The following is a 20,820-nucleotide window of genomic DNA, read 5'->3' on the forward strand; positions in this document are numbered from 1 at the left end:
ATGTGAAAAAAGATCTTAAAAAAATAACATATTATTACACTTGATAAAATATTTAAAAAAATATAAGAGTCACAAAACTTGACAATTTATTTACAAATATAATTAATATTGTATATTTTAAATTAAATTTACTAAATTAAAGTGAACTATTTATGTATTTTTCATTATTTTGTGTAATTTAACTTATTTAAGAAAGAATTTAATTTTTATTGTGTACTGTCATCAAATATGATATCTTTACTTTTTGTCATTTTTCAGATGATTGTTTTGCAGCTTATAACAGATCACGTACGTGGGCAGGGTAGCCATCATACACATATATGATAAAAAATACAAGACCAAATTTGTATAATCATCTATCTCATCAATGATTAGAGAGAAAACATATCGCCATAATACCAAAAAATTAAATGAGATAACACAGCCACACGCACGTGGCTCTTCTTTCTCACAATTGCTTCATCTTCTGCCATACTTCAATCCTAGTCACCACCGGCCAAGTCTAACTAAATGAGATGCACATGAATATCAATTTTAAATTATTCGTATATATATACTTCACTATATTCATGAATCATAACAATCACCAATTTGGTCTATATAATTGTGACACAAGGAAACTTAATACCAGAAACCAGATATTGATTAATGAATAGACAATACAGTATATATTAAGGAAAAAAATAATTTAAACTTAGTTTTATTATATTTATTAATTTTAGTAATAATTAATAAAGATCAAAAAAATCATTTTAATTATTTTTGGTTAATTATTTTTTATTATTAAATATTTTCGTATAAATTATATATCACCACAAAAAACAGGTCTATGTATTTGGTAATATTTGTATTTTTCACCCGATTTCTGTCGTTCTAAATAAGGAAGTTATTTTGATAAAGATGTCTAAAACATTTTTTAATAATTAAAATTTAACACATATGATCAATTAAATCGTGTTATTTTTATAAAAATTAGACTAGATAAATTATTTTGACCAAAAAATGGTTAATCAAATTTTGAATCGGTCTAAATTAATATTATTTTTTATAAAAAATAACTACAATACCCATATTATAAAAAATGACTAAAATACTCTTATTATATATATTAATTTTAAAAATTCTAAATTTTAGCCCCTTTTTTTTCTCTGTCATGTAGAGTTAGGATTTAGAGTTTTTAAAATTAATATATATATAATAGGAGTATTTTAGTTATTTTTTATAAAAAATATTAATTTATACCAATTTAAAATTTAATTTATTAATTTTTTGACTAAACTGAGTTGTCAAGTCTAATTTTAATAAAAATAACATATTTTAATTAATTATATGTGTTAAATTTTAATTTTAAAAATATCTTTAATAAAAAGATATTTTTGACATCTTTATCTAAGTGTTCCTCTAAATATCTAAATAAAGGAAATTATTATACTACAAGTTTACCATTCTGATATTGATTAGATAACAAATATATTAATTTGGAAAGGCCATAATACATATACACCATCAAGAGTTATGTTTTTTTACATTTTATATAAGTCATTTTAGACAAAAATAAGCTCATTTTACAAGTAAATAACGGTACTTTTTATCTTTAGATTAGATCGAATTTAAGATAATACAAGTCATTTTCTCTTTTGGAGGCAGAGGAGAATTGAATACGGACCTAGAGATCCTTAATTATGAACACCAGTGACTTTTCTAGAAGAACTTTGTGTTATCTTTCTGTGTGTCAATCATGTGCGGTTACTGTGTTACATGATTAACTAGAAGTTGTTTTCTTGACTTGAATTCTAATATCTATCCCCATTTGTTAACTAAACTTTGAAAAGATATTTGTTTAGTTCATTATTCAAGAAACAAACGCAATTATTATTATATGGACGGTTTAGGTGTTATTTGGTGATTAGATTATTATCAGCATATATATTACGATTTGATACCAAGATACGAAACTAGAAAAGGAAGGAAAACGACAGCTTCCACTGGATAATTGTACGGGTCGGGTGTCTTCATTCTAATGTGCAAAATATAAACTATTTTCAATCTATATCATTTTAGTTTGAAGGGGGATTAACGTGGATATTTTAGTTTCTATTTATAGAATATTTAGACTTTATAGTTCAATAATTGAAGCACTGGGTCAATAAACTATAGAGACAATACCTAATTAAGGAAAGTACAGTACAGGGGCATAAAACTCACGATGATTTAATAAACAAACTACTTATTATTAATGCATTAGTTTATGGAAAAGTATAAATAAATAATAAGAATATTAAATAATGTGAACAATGAATATGTTAGATGTTTAATTTAATAGGTATGCAAATGATTATGTTCATTATTTTTAATTAGATGATTATTTCTTTTGATTTAGTTTACTCATGCATAATTAACAATGGGTGGATGTTCAATTCATTAAGTGTGCGAATGGTTATCCTAGTGTTAGAGTTTACGGAATAATTTGAGAATGAAATATTTTTTATTTTATTAGGCTAATTCTAAAATCCATTGTTTATAAAAATCATTGTTTATCTAACAAAATTCTTAGTTTATACATGTAACTGTTTGAAGACATTTCATATTCTCTTAATTTTTCAATTAAAAATATTATTTATATACTAAAATTAATTATTAAAATTAATTATTAATATATTTATATATAAATATATATAATTTAATTTATTTTTAATATATATTATATATTTTATATTAATAATGAATTTTAATTTAATAATAATTAATTTCAATATACACATAGTATATTCGTTTTCCTATATATGCTTTATAAATTATATAACAAAGTCTTGCATGGACTTATTCGACGCAAGCATGTTCATGCTAAATAAGAATAGAAAATGTGAAGCATATATATATTGACACGACACGTGTCCTTTCATACGTAATTAACAGGCTAAACTAGCTAGGTTAGATGGTCAAAGCAAATTTATTACATAATAAAAAGAAAACTCTCCTTTTCAAATCTTTTTTGGATTTAATTTGTTGGATCAATTGGCTTTGTAAAAGACTCTAGCTATACTCTAGCCCATCATTGCTTAAATGATTATACAAATGAAATAATATAGTTATTTAGATAAAAATGTAAAAACTAAATCTATATTATTATAGTTGGTCAAAATTAAATCTATACCAAACGTTTTTGTAATAAATTAATAAATTTAAAATTGGATATAATCAATATAATCAAATATTTTCTTTTATAAATTGAATAATATATATATATATATATATATATTGTGGTAAATACTTACTTGTAATTATTTTTGTATAAAATTTATAATTAAAAATTATTAAATAATTTAATTAAATTTATTAAATTATCTAATAATTTTTAGATACCTGTATGTGAGTTTTCAAGTTTGTTTGTTAATAAAGAATTTATTGGGGATGTATAATGAGCGGTTTGTGTGGGATTGGGCATGTGAGTAGCCCTACCCATCATGTGATGAAGTGTGAACCATATTAACCGCTACACGTGCTAATTAATTGTCTCCACTCATAATTTCCTAAAATAGAATGAGAAATAATGGTTAACAAATAATGAGAGATCTTAAATTGTATAACGATTCCCCTTAATGATTCCATTGTGACAAAGTAGAGAAGAAGACAACAGCTGTACGGAGCATCTCATCATATATACTATGTACAATGCATGCATGCTCATCATCAACTTAGAATACTTCTACGTGCATTGCATTGTTTTGCACTGAAAACAAATTTATGTGGAAACACATTCACATGCATATGTCACTGGAAATTAAAGTGCATGCAATATATCTGAGCCCAATTTGACATCACAGTAGGGAACCAATTTTCTTTATGTCAATAATTTGTCAAGATTTTATTAATATTTTTTTTTGTTTTTAAGACTAAAATAATAAATAAATTTCTAAAAATTTATATTTTAAACAGATTAATTTTTAAAGAAAAAAAATATCAATAAAATTTTTTAAAATAACAAATCTGAACAAGTTAGTTCAAATTCTAAGACCTTCTACTTTAATTATAAAAATTAATTTAAAAATAATGTGTCTATATTTATTATCATAAAAGACTTTATTGATATTTTTTATGAATTAATCTATCTAAAGTGTAAATTTAGGAATTTATTTGTCTCTTTACTCTTTTCTTTATTTTATAATAACAAATATAATCCAAATCATATATATTTAATTTCTTTGTCCATTCTTTATTTGTCGGCTATATATATTGTGTGATGAAAAAAGTTGGTTACTAATAGTTTTCAAATTAGCAAATTAATTAAACATGTAACTAGCTAGAAGATATATAAGGTGTCGTTGTCTCAAAGTATTGAACATGATCTTGGTTTTTGTTTATTAAATCTCGAGCTGATGATGATCTTCCATATATCGGCAACAAAACTTTCCTTTGATTTCCAAGTGTTAACATATATAGTTACATTTGCATATCCAGAATTTGAATTCAAAATGTTTTGTTAAATTAGCACAGCCTCCATGCTAGAACGTGAGACAAGAATTAGAGTTGCTGTTATATATGCTTTAATAGTAGTATTTCTAGGAACACAAAATGTTCCCTCCTTTTAGCTCTAATGTTTGTTTAGCTTTCAAATGGTTCTAATTAACCTCTAATGTAAACTCAAATATATTTGGTTAATAAAAATGAACTGTGAATTAAACCAAAGTCCGATCGACGATAATTGTGTATTGTACGTTGTACTAGTGTAGCAAGACAGACATAACGCACAATTGTTCTCCTTTTTTATATATGAAAGTACGAATAAAGTCATTAACTTTTCATGTATTAATTAATTTATCTAAGCATAACTCGTTATTGATTAGTATAACAAATAATATTTGTTATTGCAACTAGGTTTTTTTTAGTTATATATATTAATTCTATCTGTCAATTTTACTTTAATTGAAAGCTAAATGCAAATAACGTTATTTTATTATTGTCTAACGTGATAAAATAGTGTCAATTTATTATTCAATTTATTGAATTACTGTTGAAAATTGATTAAGAGACCAATATACTTAATTTCAAAGACAAAAAAATACAACTAAAACTTCAAAGACAAAATTAATGTCTTACACCCTACTACCATTGCTACTACATTTTGTAACAGCTCATGCAGATATGGTCAACGGAGAGAAAAGTCAAAGAACAGTGTACAATTTTATATCTTTCACTTTCACTAATAATTGCCAGCAAATAGCAAGCAGGATTATTATTTTGACATTTGAGACAAAATGCATATAATATATTATTAAATAATGTTACACATCCAAATATTTTTATTAATTAAGTTTAATTAAATTAGTCTAATATTAACCAATATTAATTATTGCGTCAATTAATAAATACTAAATAAAGTAACTTTTGACTGTTTTTTTTTGTCTTTCTAACATTATTAAAATTTTATTATTTAACTTAATTAGATTTAGTTCATAAAAAACTTAAATGTATAGTATTACTTTATATTATTAGCATCTTGATCTCTTCTTTTCCATTTAATTTCGTGGTAATTATAACATTTACAACATAATAAAAGGTAATTTAATTTACTACATATATATAACGGAAAATGGAGAAGGTAGGAATACTTATATTCTTTAGATCTAATAATATCAGAACATACTTTGATCATTCATCACCGCTAATTAATTAATAGAGATAATTATAAAAGTACAAGGTTGTCATACAGATAATATATGATGTTGGGCATGTTAAGTTATTAGCAGCCCCATGCCAGTAGCATACACTGCTTAAAAAAAAGCGCAATAAATATAATGTTCAACTTGGAAGCTAATTAAATATTAAAGATTGATTTATAAGTTAATTAACATATTCTTAATGGTCACGATGATGCATTCTGAATTTCTAAAATGCCCTTCAGAACGACCAACTCTCATCAGAGCAAGGCTTCTCTTGCTCTTCTGCTAAAGTTGTTCTTCAATTATTTAATTATGACACTATAGTATTCATAGAATATCCATGATGATGATCATCATCATCATCTACTTTGAGGTTGCTGAACTTGTTTCTCTGATCTTTGGGATGAAAGAATTGCATCAATGGCTTCTTTTACTTGAGAGATATCAGGAGCTTTTCCACCTTGAACAGGCCAAAATTCATCAGCTGCCAACACCTTCACCATCAACAATAATAACACAGAAAATTAAACATGTCAATTCCTATTTCAGTTCATATATAGCACTTAAGAATTCATGTATTAAGAAACTATAAGTCTCACCTTCACTTGAAGCTGAAGAAACTTCACATAGCTAATTGCTTTCTCCAGCATTGTAACCAAATCAACCTGATTAATTCACTTCTAGAGTTAGAATAATGAATAATATGTAAAGTTACTGCTAAATAAGAAGAAGAAAATCCCTACTTTGGAGCCATTGGGAACTAGTTCTTGTAGTATCTTGAGCCGCTCACTTATCCTCTCTCTTCTATTCTGTGAGACAAACATTCTAATAATCAACATTGAATCTCATCATATTTTAATCCTTGCTTAATTTGCAATCAAAATTGTATCTAACTAAAATAAATTGACTTAAGATTGAAGCAAACCTTAGCAGCAACACTTTGAGGATCCTTGGATGCTCCTAACTTGTTGGATTTTGGCATTTTACTCTCATCTGTGCATTGCTTCTTGGCAGCTTTCATTTTCTCAGCCTGCTGCAAATTAAACACAAAAACTGATCTCAATCTCCATTCAAATTTCACAAAGTTTCTGTAAAAACTAGTTCTGAAAATGAAAAACAGAAACTAACTAAGAGGCCTTAAAAAAGCAACAATTAATACCATTGAAATGCGCTTTTTGGATATTGGTTCTTGAACTGCAGGGTCCTGGATGCTATGAGCAGGTATAGTTTGTTGAGAATAGAACCAACCATATGATGAACTCTCACCATGTAATTGCTTCTCTTTTGCACTGTTGACTATGGTGCTGTAGCTACTACTAGAAGACTGGAAGCAACTTGAATCCTGCACCGGTCGCAGCTCTGAAGTGCTTCTTGGACTAATCTGACTCCATTGATGATGCAGATTGTTGTCCCAAACATTAGTGTCATCTTTCATGTAGCTGTTGCCAGGGACCATTCTGTTCTGCTCAAAGTTAAGCAAAGATTCACTAGCTACTTGTGTTAAAGTGTTGTAGCAACTACCTTTGAAATCAATCAGAGATTGTTGTTCCTCCTCAAGTTGATAGTTTGTGGCCTTATAAGCATAGGCATTGCCACATAGAGGAGGAGAATGGGTTATAGCTGAATCATTGCTGAACCCATTGGTGCTTTGTGAGCCATCTTCCTCTTCTAGCACTGATTTGTGGTACTCATTATTTTCATTGAAAACACAACTTTGAACCTTGCTTCCCATGCTTGAATCATGAGGAATTTGGTCTCTGGCCAGTGCCATTAGAGAGTCTAACGATAATAAATTGCAAAAGCAACTAACTAAGGCTGTTTTAGTAATGAGGGTGACAACAAGAAAGGGAAGGCCTATTTGTAATGTCAAATATTCAAACCCACCTTCTAATAATTACTTACTTATTTTGCATGAAAAGTTTGTCAAGGGCATACATCCACAAATTTACAGTTGACTTTATGTGATTTTAAAGTCATAGGGTTTAAGTAGTGAAAATTAGTTATTAATATAATAGAAATTTTTAACGACCTAACAAAAAATAAAATTTAATTGAGGCCCTCAATTCCTTGGTGTTAGTTTAATCCATGTTTGTATTGGGATTGTTAGCTGGCAGTAGTTAATGCATTGCAAGTAGAAAATAGATTAAAAAAATGCATGGGAAATAATCAGCATAAGGATCGCCGGATCCTATGCATAACCCACACGTCTCTATGTGATGAAGAAGCTGGAGAGCTACTTCATGTAGCTTCTTCTATGCTTCCTTTCACTCACTTAATCATATTTTATTGCTATTTGTTGATTAACATTCTGTTTCTGTGTGTAACTGTATCCACTAGTTCTTGTTGAAAAGGCTAACAAGTAACAACATTGATTATCATGACGGTTTTATGTTACTTTCTGAATTATATTGTATGTGTTGTAAAATTAGATAGTATTAAAGCGAGTTAAATATTTATTAGTTTTAAATATTAAATCATGAATATAAATTTATTTTGAACTAAGATAGAAAGAGGAGAAAATTGAAGTTCTTAGTAAAAAAAAATTAAAACTCTCTATATTTATTTATATTTCAAACAAATGTAAGTGAAATTCGTAAACATTTAACAGCTTCAAACAAAAATCTCTTTCAAGATATGTTAGATTCAGTGGACAAAATTCTGAAAATACGATTCCTAAACACAATTTACTCACAGAATGATAGCTAATATCTTAATACGCGTCACACAGATTCTAATTTATAAAAATTCAGCAACCCCATATACAAGGTAAAAAGTTTTGAGGAGGCAAAAAACCAAAAATTAACATAGAGAACTCAGCATATATTCATAGCGTCTTTAGATTTTGTTACCATCCTTCAAACTATGATTTGAAGATGCAAATTGAATTTTAACCCACGTTAACATGTTAAGTAAGTCATAGTTTTTATTGTATTCAAAAATATTATTTGTACACTAAAATTAATTACTGAAATCAACCACGGTGTATATATATATTTAACTCATTTTTAATATATATTTTGTATTCTAACATATTTTATATTGGCTGATTTTAGTGTATACCTAACATGATTGGATTGGATTTTAAAATATCTGTTGATCTTCACTCAAATAATTATTTTTAATTGCACACACAAGATAAAATTCAAACTTCAAAAATTTACTTAAGACAAGTGAGCTAAAACAAAATTATTATTCTATCATTAGCGCTAAGTTCAGAGCAACAAACCATAATTTGCATATAACAAAGCAAGCGAGTTAACTGAAGTAAACTCAACCAATTTGGGTTGATCTAGTAGTTAGTTTATTAGTTTGTTTAAACAAGTATCGATGGTTTGAATCTTGCCTTGTGCATACAGTAACTCATTGGCCAGCAATAAACTCTTGAATGGAGCTCAAATCCGTAATGAATTAATTCTTAATTTGCCGGACTAAGGATACCGTGAGAAAAGAAAACTGAAGTAAACTCAACCAGGGGATGTTAACCATGTGAACCATAGTTTAAAACGAAGTTAAGACCAAAAAAAAAACGAAGTTTAAGCTTCAATTACTTAGTCACCATTTACCGCTGGTCAAGAACAAAAGAAAAGAGACGGAAGTAATCGCCGTTCACTTGGACAGATTCCATCAAATTGGATTTTAAAACCCAAAAAAAAAAAAAATTTGAAACGGTCAACCCGTAAATTTCATTCCTTCATCATTGTTTTTGGATTTTTTTTAAACTTCATCCCCTTTTTTTTTCTTCCCTTGGGGGCAGGAGTTCTGAATGTTGATGAAAGACAGTTAAGTATAATCTTTTTGTAGACCCAATGAAGATCGTAATCCACATGTTTTGCTCCAAGGGGGAAAATTCAAGAGCTGGCATTGGAAAAAGGAGAAATTCCTTCTCCTTGTCTCAAGGAAACTGTCTAACCAAGTTCTTCTCACAATGTTCTAAGATCCATTACATGACCCTTCACATTCTTATCTTCCAAATCCATGATAACATTATGTATGCATTTGCCAACTGGTTTGTTCTCTTAATAGACTTCCAATGTTGTTTGAATACAGATGGCTAATTTATTTATAAGTTATATTTGTACTTAATTTCAAAGCAGCAATAGATGATGAAATCTTTCTAAATCATCCTTCCATATATTGATGTGATCATGAATGCTTACTAATTTATTTTAACTTCAAATGTACTTATAATTAAAGTGTATTCCTTAAGAAAGATAAGCAATCATCTTTTCCAAAATGAACATAATCAGCGATTTAACTATAACATTATCAATTGCTACTCAGCTTGACGCCAATAAATACAAACTAAACAAAAACTAAATACTTTTTTTCATAGTACAAAGGTTTTGTACAGAGAGGACTAGATCTTCAATCCAACATAATAGTTTGATTGCCTCGTTCAAATCATCGTCGTGCTGCAGAACAATGAACAGCTGCATCGGTAGCCTGCAAATACTCGCAACAGAACATCCAAAGAAATGTAAGACACACCTCCAGAACAATAAGCTTTGAAACAGAATGCAATGCAACCAGTAACAAGTATCAACCATTGAAACAAGTAATTCTTCCCTCCTTGAAACAAAGTATATAGTTTCAGATGGCTCGTTTAAAGCATGGATGAACAAGTTTGATACTTATATGTATATCGGGGGTGGGGAGGACAAAATTTGCATGAAACTGACAAAGCATTAAGATCTATCTAGACAATCTTGCTACGCAATGTGGATGTGTGTAAATTATGACACTGGAATCATGTCTGGAATAAAAGTTATTGTTTATAGCTAAAGCTACATGGACACGGAAAACTATGAAGCACAGCTGAAGAAAAATATGGTAAATGAAGCCAAAAACAAAAATGATATGAAGAAACTTACGGAGATTCCAGCAGTCTTTTGCCTCTTTTCTGAATTGGAACCATTACCAGTATCTTGCCAAGTCCGTCATTTTGGACATCCTGGTTGAAGAAAGAGCTTCAGAAGCTTGATGGCCTCGAGAGATGGTTCACCTTCAGGTTTCTGAAATGAGGAAAACATTTTGGAAGAAGCAGGTTTAATTCTCTTTTTATTGTTATCCTTACTTTTATGGTCCCGTGGATTAAATGCATGTCCTGAAGTAGAAACTTCCTTATCTTTTATGGTTCTGATCAGAAGCAAGTCCTGTAGTTGCAACTATATCTTTATTGTCCTGCGGAACAAAAGCGTGTGTAATAGTTCCAACTTATTTTTATGATTCTGTGGATCAGAAGTGTGTACTTAAGTTGTAACTTCCTTAGCTTTATGATTTTGCGGATCAGAAGCATGTCTTGTAGTTGCAACTACCTTATTTTTATTGGCCAGCCGAACAGAAGCACGTCTTTTAGTTCCAGCTTTCTTATCTTTATGATCCTGTAGATCAGAAGTGTGTACTGTAGTTGCAACTATATTATCCTTATGATCCTGCATATTAGAAGCATGTCCTATAGTTGCTGTGGATGATACAGAGCAAGTGTCAACACATTGGATGTTGTTTCCTTCACGTACTGCATAAATTCTAGATAGGGTTTTTATCATCCCATAAAGTGTTGCTGCATTAGCACCACTTGTTGCAAAGAACTGTTTACTTTAATTAACCACTGCGCATCCAAATAAGAACTTCTAAAAATTTGTATAAGGCACAAACAAAAACATACCTAGAATTGAAAGAAGAACGGCACGTGCTGCTAACTGCTAAGCCTCGCTTTTGTCTTTAGCAGTATCCCCCGTGTATTGTGTGCCATCAAAGATCACAGAACATTCAAAACAAGGAGGTGGCCCTTCTAGCTTAACAGTGTTATAAGTAGGTCTTGTATTCAGTTTTGCAGCATATTCATCCAAAGCAGACTTGGCAAATGCAGTATTCTGGAAGAAACACAAGCAGCACTAATATAAGGGTTCTAGAAAGAAATATAATATACCTAATGATAATTCATGACCAAGCTAAGAAGATACTGAAGCACTAACAATGATGATATTTCTCCCTCATCTTGTTTTTCTATTAGTGATGACTTATAATGATATCAAATAGTAAACAGTCAATACTAGTATAATGTTAGTTTTTGGACAGGCCCAACAAAATGATAAATATTTGACTCACTAAAAGTGCATAACATAACTGTACCAAATCTAAAAGTGGTAGTAAATAAACCCTAAAAGGTAAAATAGAATAAGATCTCCGAAGTTGTAAAACTAACAAATATTCAAAAGAAAACATTGTAATAGAACATAGAAAGTCAGCTAACATGATTGATATATTTGGTCTGTATATCAATTCAAAAAATTGATATTTAAAAGTATATTACATCAAACCTCACAAACAAGAGCACATCCACGATCTTTAACTTTCTTAGATAGGTTCTCAAAAGCAACTCTGGTAATATCTTGTTCAGCAGCCTTTCGAGTGGATAAAGTGAATAAGTGATCTCAGACGTAAAACTTATTCCATCCACCAGCACAGCTGACCTATACATTGCAACTTCTGAAGATCTATCACGAGTTGTTTCATACTCTGGAAGAACTATGTTTAATAACTGCACTGGGAAACATGAGAAAATCAATTGACAAATTAGATACCTGTCTACATGCTAAATCTCAAATTAGTGCTTGTGATCATAGTGAATATAAAGTAGACCACAGGAGACTACTGAACAGATAATATTTTCTAATTAGAGGATGTCGTTTAAATTTAAGTTATTTGGGAGTCTGCAAAATTTTTTAATAACCAATAAGATAACTTTTGAAGACACTCTAGAAAAGTTAAATACCAACCTAAGCCCTCTTGAAAAGGATCAATCACAAGTCATTACATCTATATTGTTGGTTGAATGACACACAAATATGAAGCCTTAACAATGTTTTCATCTGGAACCAATCATAATAAATCTCATGGACTTTAGTTGGTTGAATTGGACCACATTCACTAACCTAGATTTTTCCAGGAAAGATTCATGATCTGACACTCTGATCTAATTCAGTTACGTTGAACCAAATGGCTTAAAGAATATGGCACCATCCGCAAATTTCACAACCATAGTTTGTTAGTTTTTAAAAGTCAACAAATGCCTTATCTACCAATATCTAACAGACTTAGCTTACTACATTCAAAATGTACTGTCCAATACTCAAATAGCTATAGGAACACTAAAGAATAGAAATTTATAATCAGTTAACATAAATACTATTTTCATGAAATGATCAATGCTGTAAACTTTAAGATGGGCATTTTCATGAACCTCAACGACACGGTAATTCTAAATGAAAATTGATATTCTATAAACTGCAAAGTTGGGTAAGTAAGTTGGGAATTCATCATTCATCGATCAATATCATATAAATTTCCACCCAATACCAAAACACGCATGAGAGGGTCGTACTAGCTGATGTCACAGCACTTGCTAGAAATACCTTGTCCAAAGCTGGTATATTTAAATAGGGAAAATATGAGGAACCAATGGAATATTTGTACAATGTGGACAATGGAGGTTTATGAAGTATTAGAGATATAACTATTAGTGTTACTTTTTCTTATTAGCTGAAGCTTTTAGGATGAGTGGTATCATGACATGGTATTAGAGCGCTAGATCCGAAAGGTCAAGAGTTTGATCTTTGGTGAACTCCAAAATTAGTTTAATCTTTTGGGAAGATGTTTATTATCCCTAGTACTCGGATGGTTATTCTAGATAGTATAGAGAATGTTCATTTTGTAACTTAATAGCTCATTTCACACATTGTACAAATAGTTTATTGTCTCCCTAAAATAACGGAATGCCATTCAATTTTCATTGGAAGATACCAATTCTATTTAACAACCGAATCATATATCCCTCAAAAGCCCACAAACTGAGACACTAGAGGGAGGGGGAAAAAGATTTTTAGATTTTTGAAAAATAAAATATCCGAACTTTCCTTCTCGTGGTTCTGAGCAAACAACCAATAGCAGAGAAATTGGGTGTGGAGAGAAGACTTACAATGAGGAGGAGGAAGAGGCAGATGAAGGTTGTGGCGGCCGCAACGGTTGAGACGATGATGCAGAAGGCACCGCCACGTTGGAGCCAGCAGCTTTGATTTCGGTCGGGGGCGCCATCAAACGAGTCAGTGACTCAGTGAGTGAAGCTCGAATCTCAGGGGCAGAGGGAAGGTGGCAGCTGGAAGCGCAATTTTAGAGTTTTCTTTTTCTTCTGTAATTTATTGTGTGTAATTTAATTTTTTAAAAATATTATTTATATACTAAAATTAATTATTAATATATTTATGTATTATTTAATTTAATTTTAATGTATATTTATATTCTAGTATATATTTTATCAATAATTTAAGATAAAGGCTTTTGCCTGTACCAACAAATTTCAATTATTAGATCAGTTTCAAATTATTATTTCGTGATTCGTCTATATTAGTAGAATAGTAGATGAATGAGAATTAACAAAACAAAATGAGATTGTTAATAGCTTTATAAAATGACCATGAAGACTAATTTATCAAAATCTTTAGTATAATATAAAGTGGGACTTATTTGAATAAAAATTAATTTAGTGCAATTATTAAATGCTCAAAACTCATGAGTAGGGGTGTTTGTGGTGCAGTTTGGATCGGTTTTGAGTAAAAAAATTTATTCGATCCGAACACTAATTTACTTGCGATGTGGTTTGGATTGGATGATATTTTAAAAAAAATCCGATCCGATCTGATCCGATCCAATTTCAAGCGGTTTGGATTTGATTGGATTTGCGGTTTTGTAAATTAAAAAAAAAGACATATAACAAGTCTCAACATCAAATTTTAAATAATTAACAAGAACGTAACAAATCTCAATAATATCTTAAAAATTCAACAATAACAGAACAATAGAAATAAAATTATAGGTTAGTTAAAATAAACAAATAAATAATATTTTGAACATAAAATATTTATTAAATAATAATAATACATGGATAATATAAAAATATATAACAAATTGAACATGTTATAAGCATAATTGTAAATATAATAATAAAATAATAATATTATAGTACATTGTGCGGTTTGAATTTGATTGGATCGGTTGTGAAAAGTAAATTCGAAATCCGATCTAATCCAACGATTTGCAAAAAATAGAATCCAATTAAATCTGAATTATTGCGGTTTTAATCGATTTCGGTTTAGATTGGATTAGAATTTGGATCGGTTTGAATTTGAACACCCCTACTCATGAGTATTGTGTTCTTTATAATATAGGCAAATTTTAGTCATATATTTGCTAAGTTATATATAAAAAAGTTAGATTTATTTGGATAATTTATATTTTGATGGACCAATTTCTTATAATTTAATATTTATGATAATAAAAGGTTAAATAATATCATGCATTGAAATTTTAAATAATTAATTTAGTATATAAATATACTCTTTAGCACCATATAATCTCCTTTAAACCTAAAGTAGCTTTATAGAATATCTCTAGTTTATAAAAAAAAATATTTTATTTTTGGAGGTGAGAAAAAGTTCTTATTAATATAAAGTATAAATTCAATTTTTCCAAAATAAAAATCTATTATAGCATTTTAAACTCCACAAACTTAAAATTCAATTTAAAAATGTATTAAAAATACACAAATGAATTCAATTTTTTAAAAAATATAGTTTTTTAAAATCCCTACACTTGAGTAGAACAAAAATTTAAATGAAAGAGAACAGAAAGTACAAAATACCAATCTGATATAAGAAAATGAGAAATATATTGTTCAATTTTTTTTTAAAGTGAGTGTAATTGTGAAAAATATAGGAATAAGAACGCTAAACGAACTAACAAAAATAACAAATAAACAAAAATTATTAAAAAAATTGTAAATAATAAAAGTGTTTAGTGAAAATTTGAAGCTAGATCTGCCCAAAAGAAAAACCGCAAAAATAAGTGAAAATAACAAAATTTAGACAAAAACTTGAGTAATGAAGAATTTGATTAACATCAAAAAATTTTAAAAACTAATTTGATTGATCGATAAATTTGGAACACAAATTTGACTAACGAATGAAATTTGTGAGAGCATTTTCAACGTTTACTCCGAACATTGTAAGAACATTTCGCTTTATGAAATATCCTTCTTGGTCAGAATATGATTTAATACATTTTCAAGGGGAAGAAAAAGAAAGAAACAAAAGATTTTTTACAAATTTTGTGTTTAAAGAGATGAGTAAACCCAAGTAAAATCTAACAACTAGAGTACTCAACAACACCGATGATAGTGACTAATACATTCACTGAGATAAAGAACATGGTTAAGTAGAGCATCATTTAACCTAAACCTAACTCATCATGCCAACCTAATCATATTCATTACAACCTCCAAGCATCTGTTGTTGCATACAATAAGTAGAGCTCATGACAAACCTAATTGCAACTCAGTTTGACAGAAATAAAAATACAAGATCAGTATCTCCACTAAATATACACACAAGTTGGAATGCCTTTTCCAAAAGAAAAAAACTACTTCATGTTTATAATACTAACAAGGATTCTACCCAAGAACTAAGTTAGACATTTATCTCCATAGAATAGTTTGATCGTTCCCTTATTATCATTGTGCTACTGAACAAGGATCTGCTGCACTTGGTAACCTGCACATATTCACAACACAATAACACACATTATTAGACATCCCTCTTGAGCACCAAGCTTTCACATGAAACATGCGCCTATGTATAAGTATCAACCATTGTAGTAACAATTATTCTTCCGTCCTCGTTACAAAGTTTAAACACATCAATTTTACCAATACAGAAGTTTCATTATACTACTACCACCAATACCCCCAATCATGTCATAAAGATAAATAAGTTATAGTTTGCAGCTACATGCACATGGAGAAGTATAAACTGGTTGAAGCAAAATCTAGCAAATGCAGCAAAAGACAAAAATGAGATACAAAGATACTTACATGGATTCCAACCGAGCCCTCTTATTTGCCTTCTTCTTGTTCTTTCGCCTCTTTGAACCGGAATTGGAAGCATCACTAGCAGCCAGCTGACCCAATTCTGAACCTCCTGGCTGAAGAGAGGAACTTTTTGGAGGACAAGGGCCCTCAACACATGGTACATGTATGGGCATCTGAAGCTCTTGAGATGATGAAAGCATATTGGACGAAGCAGGAACAACATCAATTCTCTTCTCACCATTATTAGTGGCCATAGGAACCTCTTTATCTTTATGATCCTGCAAGTCAGAAGCATATTCTGTAGTTCCTATGGGTAAGACGATGCTTCCATTAGTAACTTGGGATTCATTTGGTTTTGCTATTCCATAAAAACTAGATTTTGATCTTATTATCTCATACAGTGTTGTTGAGCTAGAATCACCTGCTTCACAAAATCATTTACTTTAATTAGTCTTGGAACATCCAAATAAGAACATTAAAAATATGTTTACACAAACAAAATGATACCAAGAATGGAAAGAATAGCAGCACGTGCTGCTAACTGCTCGGCCTCTTTTTTGTTTTTTCCAATAACACTAGTGTATTTTGTACCATTGAAGATCACAAAAGACATAAAGCGAGGAAGCAACCCTTCTAGCTGAACAGTATTGTAAGTAGGCCTTTCTACATTTAGCTTTGTGGCATATTCGTTCATGATAGACTTGGAAATCGAAGTATTCTGGAACAAAAATCAACATAGTTGTATAAGGGATTCGCAAAAAAACATATTATATATTTAATGAGCATTTATAATAAAGGGAAAACTATTAATGATGTTATTCCCCTAACATCTTATTTTCCTCTAAGTAATAGTTATTTATGATATCATATATCACTAGTCAAAAATAAAAAATCAATACTTGTACAATGTTTTTTTTCAACCAAGTCACAAAAATGGAAAGCAAATAGCATAATTGAATCTACTATTCAACTATGTCTAAAGTGATGGAAAACATGAAAAGAATATAAAATATAGTAGGGTCTCTAAATTTGTATATGACTAGTATTTTTGCCCCTGAAATATCACGGGTATATTTTCACCAAAATTAACTGTGATGGAATATAATAAAAAACATTTTAAATAATTAATTGCAATAGAGTCAAAAATCATAAATGAAAAAACAACAAATAATAGTAACAACAGAAGAAAAAAAACAGATTGCTATTCTGAGTTTGAGAAAAAAAAAATTAAATACAATATTGTTGAACTTACGTGTAGGTATGAAGTACTTGCAACAAACTTCCTTCTCTTGCAATTTTTTCTTGAATTCTCTCCAATATAAATAAAATACTTTTTCTTTTTTGAGTCTCTATTAGTCATATCAGCTAGTACTTTCCTTTTTCCGAAAGTTTTTCATATTCCTTTCATCAATTTGAGAGTCATTAGACATAGTACTTTTCTGTTGCCCTTTCTTTAGTAGTAATATTATCTTCTTAATCTAGTTTTTTTATACTCAACTTTAATAAAATTCATTCTTTTCCTTCTAATAATAACTGTACAAAAATTAAAATGAGTTGAACCAATAAGCCCCAATACCAAATATTAAAGGAAAACATAATAATTCATAATACAAAGCAATTCATCAAACATGTAACATGCAAAGAAATAATACTAAAGAAAAACATTATGAATTCATAATACGAAGCAATTCATCAAACATGTAATATGCAAGAAAAGAAAGCAAAACTAATCATCAATTACTATAATAAGTTGAACCAATAAGCTCCAATACCAAATACTAAAGGAAAACATAATAATTCATGTTTCATAATACAATGCAATTCATCAAATATGTAACGTACAAGGAAGTAATAGTAAACAAAAATATAATGGATTTATAATACAAAGGAATCCATCAAACGTAATATTCAGGAAAAGAAAATAAAGCGATTCATCAATCATGCCAATAAGTTGAACCACTAAGCTCCGAAAATCAAATACTAAAGAAAAACATAATAAGTCATAATACAAAGCAATTCATCAAACAGGTAATGTGCATTGTGCAAGAAAGTAATACTAATGAATACAAAGCAATAAGTTGAACCAATAAGCTCCAATTCCAAATATTAAAAGAAAATATAATCCTTCATAATTCATAACACAGAAAATTTAAGTTGAATCAAGTAGCACTAACAAATACTCAAGAGAAAACATGGCAAAAAAAAAAGGAAGTTAGGTAACAACATAACATTATTAAGTGAACTATTTTGGCTTGAAATTAGTTAATAGTTCACAAAATTGATATTAAAGATTAAAGATTGTGTTACATCAAACCTCAGAAACAAGAGGGCATCTATCGTCTTTAATCTTTTCATTCAGGCTCTCCAGTGCTATCCTCGCCGCATCTTGTTCAGCAGCCTTTCTCTGAGAGAAAGTCATTTGAGAGGTATAGCTTGTACCATCCACACACACAGTTGCCCTAAACTTTGGTGCATGTGGAGTCCCTTCATTAGTCGTTTGATACCCAGGAAGTGGTATATTTGATCTCTGAGCAAATTCTTGTAAGCGATTTTTGTGCCTTAAGTGTTCTAGAGAACCAAACAAAAGTCAATCAACAAAAAATTGGTGCAACCATAATAAGCATTATATAGACCGCAAGAGACAGTTGAACATTTCAAATTTTCAACTTAGTAGATGTTGTCTATGTTCAAGACAATAAAGTCAACCAAACTTTAACCATTAGAAGTTAAATGTTGAAGACACCATTAAAAAAACAACCAAATACCAGGTTATACAACAGCTACATTGGGGACGCCAAAGCAGAGCACTTGCAAGTAAATCTATAATTGACTAAATCTATAATTGACTGAATGACCCACAAGTATGAAGCTTAGGCAAATCTTTCAAGGGAAACCAATCATAATAAAGCTCAGGAATTGGACAGCATTTTGCTAACACAGATGTTGCCGAAAACAATTCATGATCTTACACTCCAATCTAAATCTAATTCAGTTAACTTGAACCAAATGGTCAAATAATATACCCCGGCTCACAAAATTCATAACCATGGTATGTAAGTAATATCTTACCTACCAGTTTCAAGGGCAAAAATGCTAAAAGCTACAAAGTACAAACCTTCATTGCCCATTTTGATAAATCTCAAACAACACAAATTCAAAGAAAAATTTCAAGGGAAATTAATATAGTAGAAACTGCAAAATGGGCTAGTTAGGAATCCATCATTCATACATCAAATTCATATGTAATATTCATATTCCCCCAACCCCAAAACACACACCATATGATCCTAAGACAGATTGTCATAGCACCCGGATATAGAAACAACTTGTTCATTTTTTCATAAAAAGGATATAAGTTTATTTAAAAATTACAACTAAAAAAATCATAAATTCCTCAAAAATCCTAGCTGAAACATAATTGGTAATTGTTTTTCTTAAGAAAAGAAGGATTTTTAAACTTTTCAAAGAGAACATTATAAGCTTATAACTCTTTCGTCTTGCATGTCAGAAACCACGAAAAAATATGAGAAATGGGACTTACGAGGAAGAGGAGAGGAAGATGGAGACACATGTTGAACGAGAGAGGAAGAAGTGGGTGGTTGTGGTGGTGGTTGAGGCGAAGATGAAGAAGCCGCCATATGTTCGGGGAGTTGAATCTGGGTCGGAATCTCCATCTGAAGCTCGAATCACACAGCAAGCAGAGAGAAAGAATGTGTCTTGGAAGATGATAGGGTTTTCACTTTTCAAAGTGGAATTATAAACTAATAATACTAGTATATTATACATCTCGTTAATATGGCCCTGTTATTTCCTCTGTGTTTGAACTTTGAACTTTGGAGTCTTTAACCTAAGAGAAATATGGGTACAATCAAATTTTAAAGATATGCTTAGATGGCAAAATCCAAACCACACATTCTAAAGCCACACTTTTTATTTAAAATCGTAACTCTTCACAAAGAAAAACGTTACTTAATGGAAAAAAGTAAATTAAAAGATTTAAGAAAAGAAATAATTAAGTTATCAAAATTAATAGATAAAAAATTAATGATTTTAACTAGTGTTAACTGTAATGACACTGAATTCTTAAAATCAATACAAAATGATTTTTCTCAAAATCTTTATTTTACTATAAGTTTTATTGAAGGATTTCAAAAACCCGAAAAAACTTATTTTTCACACAGAATTTCTAAAAAATGTTACCATGGAGATGATTCACCACATCTTTATCATACCTTTAAC

General features: G+C 29.6%; 2 protein-coding genes and 1 long non-coding RNA gene across 15 annotated transcripts; all 3 read right to left on the reverse strand.

Annotated features, from left to right (window-relative positions):
- Positions 1–5,656: 5,656 nt before the first annotated feature.
- Positions 5,657–7,558, reverse strand: LOC112791621 (putative transcription factor bHLH086). Of its 2 annotated transcripts, none has more exons than XM_072233527.1 (5): positions 6,820–7,558; positions 6,586–6,690; positions 6,404–6,469; positions 6,260–6,325; positions 5,657–6,154 (listed from the first exon to the last, which is right to left on the reverse strand). In XM_072233527.1, exons 1-5 carry the CDS (start codon positions 7,429–7,431, stop codon positions 6,020–6,022), a joined length of 984 nt encoding a protein of 327 aa, XP_072089628.1. In that variant the 5' UTR covers positions 7,432–7,558; the 3' UTR covers positions 5,657–6,019. The 2 variants fall into 2 exon arrangements, with proteins under 2 accessions (XP_072089628.1, XP_025690315.1); XM_025834530.2 differs by having other exon boundaries at positions 6,586–6,693; positions 6,820–7,552.
- A 2,211-nt stretch (positions 7,559–9,769) lies between these two features.
- Positions 9,770–13,865, reverse strand: LOC112791622 (uncharacterized). 11 transcript variants are annotated; one of them, XR_011880368.1, is made up of 6 exons: positions 13,639–13,862; positions 11,974–12,206; positions 11,326–11,533; positions 10,976–11,175; positions 10,532–10,841; positions 9,770–10,103 (listed from the first exon to the last, which is right to left on the reverse strand). It is a non-coding gene; the product is annotated as an uncharacterized lncRNA (long non-coding RNA). The 11 variants fall into 11 exon arrangements; XR_011880363.1 differs by having other exon boundaries at positions 10,532–11,186; positions 13,639–13,865; XR_011880364.1 differs by having other exon boundaries at positions 10,532–11,186; positions 11,974–12,201; positions 13,639–13,864.
- Positions 13,866–15,870: 2,005 nt separating this feature from the next.
- On the reverse strand, positions 15,871–20,484 carry LOC112791624 (double-stranded RNA-binding protein 4). 2 transcript variants are annotated; one of them, XM_025834533.3, is made up of 5 exons: positions 20,123–20,484; positions 18,896–19,149; positions 17,089–17,299; positions 16,585–17,002; positions 15,871–16,264 (listed from the first exon to the last, which is right to left on the reverse strand). In XM_025834533.3, the coding sequence occupies exons 1-5, from the start codon at positions 20,253–20,255 to the stop codon at positions 16,225–16,227; spliced, it is 1,056 nt and encodes a 351-aa protein (XP_025690318.1). In that variant the 5' UTR covers positions 20,256–20,484; the 3' UTR covers positions 15,871–16,224. The 2 variants fall into 2 exon arrangements, with proteins under 2 accessions (XP_025690318.1, XP_025690317.1); XM_025834532.3 differs by having other exon boundaries at positions 16,585–17,005.
- Between the last annotated feature and the right edge of the window lie 336 nt (positions 20,485–20,820).

Source organism: Arachis hypogaea, chromosome 3 (genome assembly GCF_003086295.3).
Source record: "Arachis hypogaea cultivar Tifrunner chromosome 3, arahy.Tifrunner.gnm2.J5K5, whole genome shotgun sequence".
NCBI lineage: Eukaryota > Viridiplantae > Streptophyta > Magnoliopsida > Fabales > Fabaceae > Arachis > Arachis hypogaea.

Bases quoted from the DNA above. Each gene is read 5' to 3' on its own strand.
- LOC112791624 (XM_025834532.3), bottom strand. From the start codon at position 20,255: ATGGAGATTCCGACCCAGATTCAACTCCCCGAACATATGGCGGCTTCT. The intron at 17,300-18,895 runs GTTTGATGTAAC...TTTTTGTTCCAG, and splicing joins GATGCCCTCTTGTTTCTGAG to AATACTTCGATTTCCAAGTC. The intron at 16,265-16,584 runs GTAAGTATCTTT...GAATATGTGCAG, and splicing joins AGGGCTCGGTTGGAATCCAT to GTTACCAAGTGCAGCAGATC.
- LOC112791621 (XM_025834530.2), bottom strand. From the start codon at position 7,431: ATGGCACTGGCCAGAGACCAAATTCCTCATGATTCAAGCATGGGAAGC. The intron at 6,694-6,819 runs GTATTAATTGTT...TTTAATTTGCAG, and splicing joins CCAAAAAGCGCATTTCAATG to CAGGCTGAGAAAATGAAAGC. The intron at 6,326-6,403 runs GTAGGGATTTTC...TGAATTAATCAG, and splicing joins TAGTTCCCAATGGCTCCAAA to GTTGATTTGGTTACAATGCT.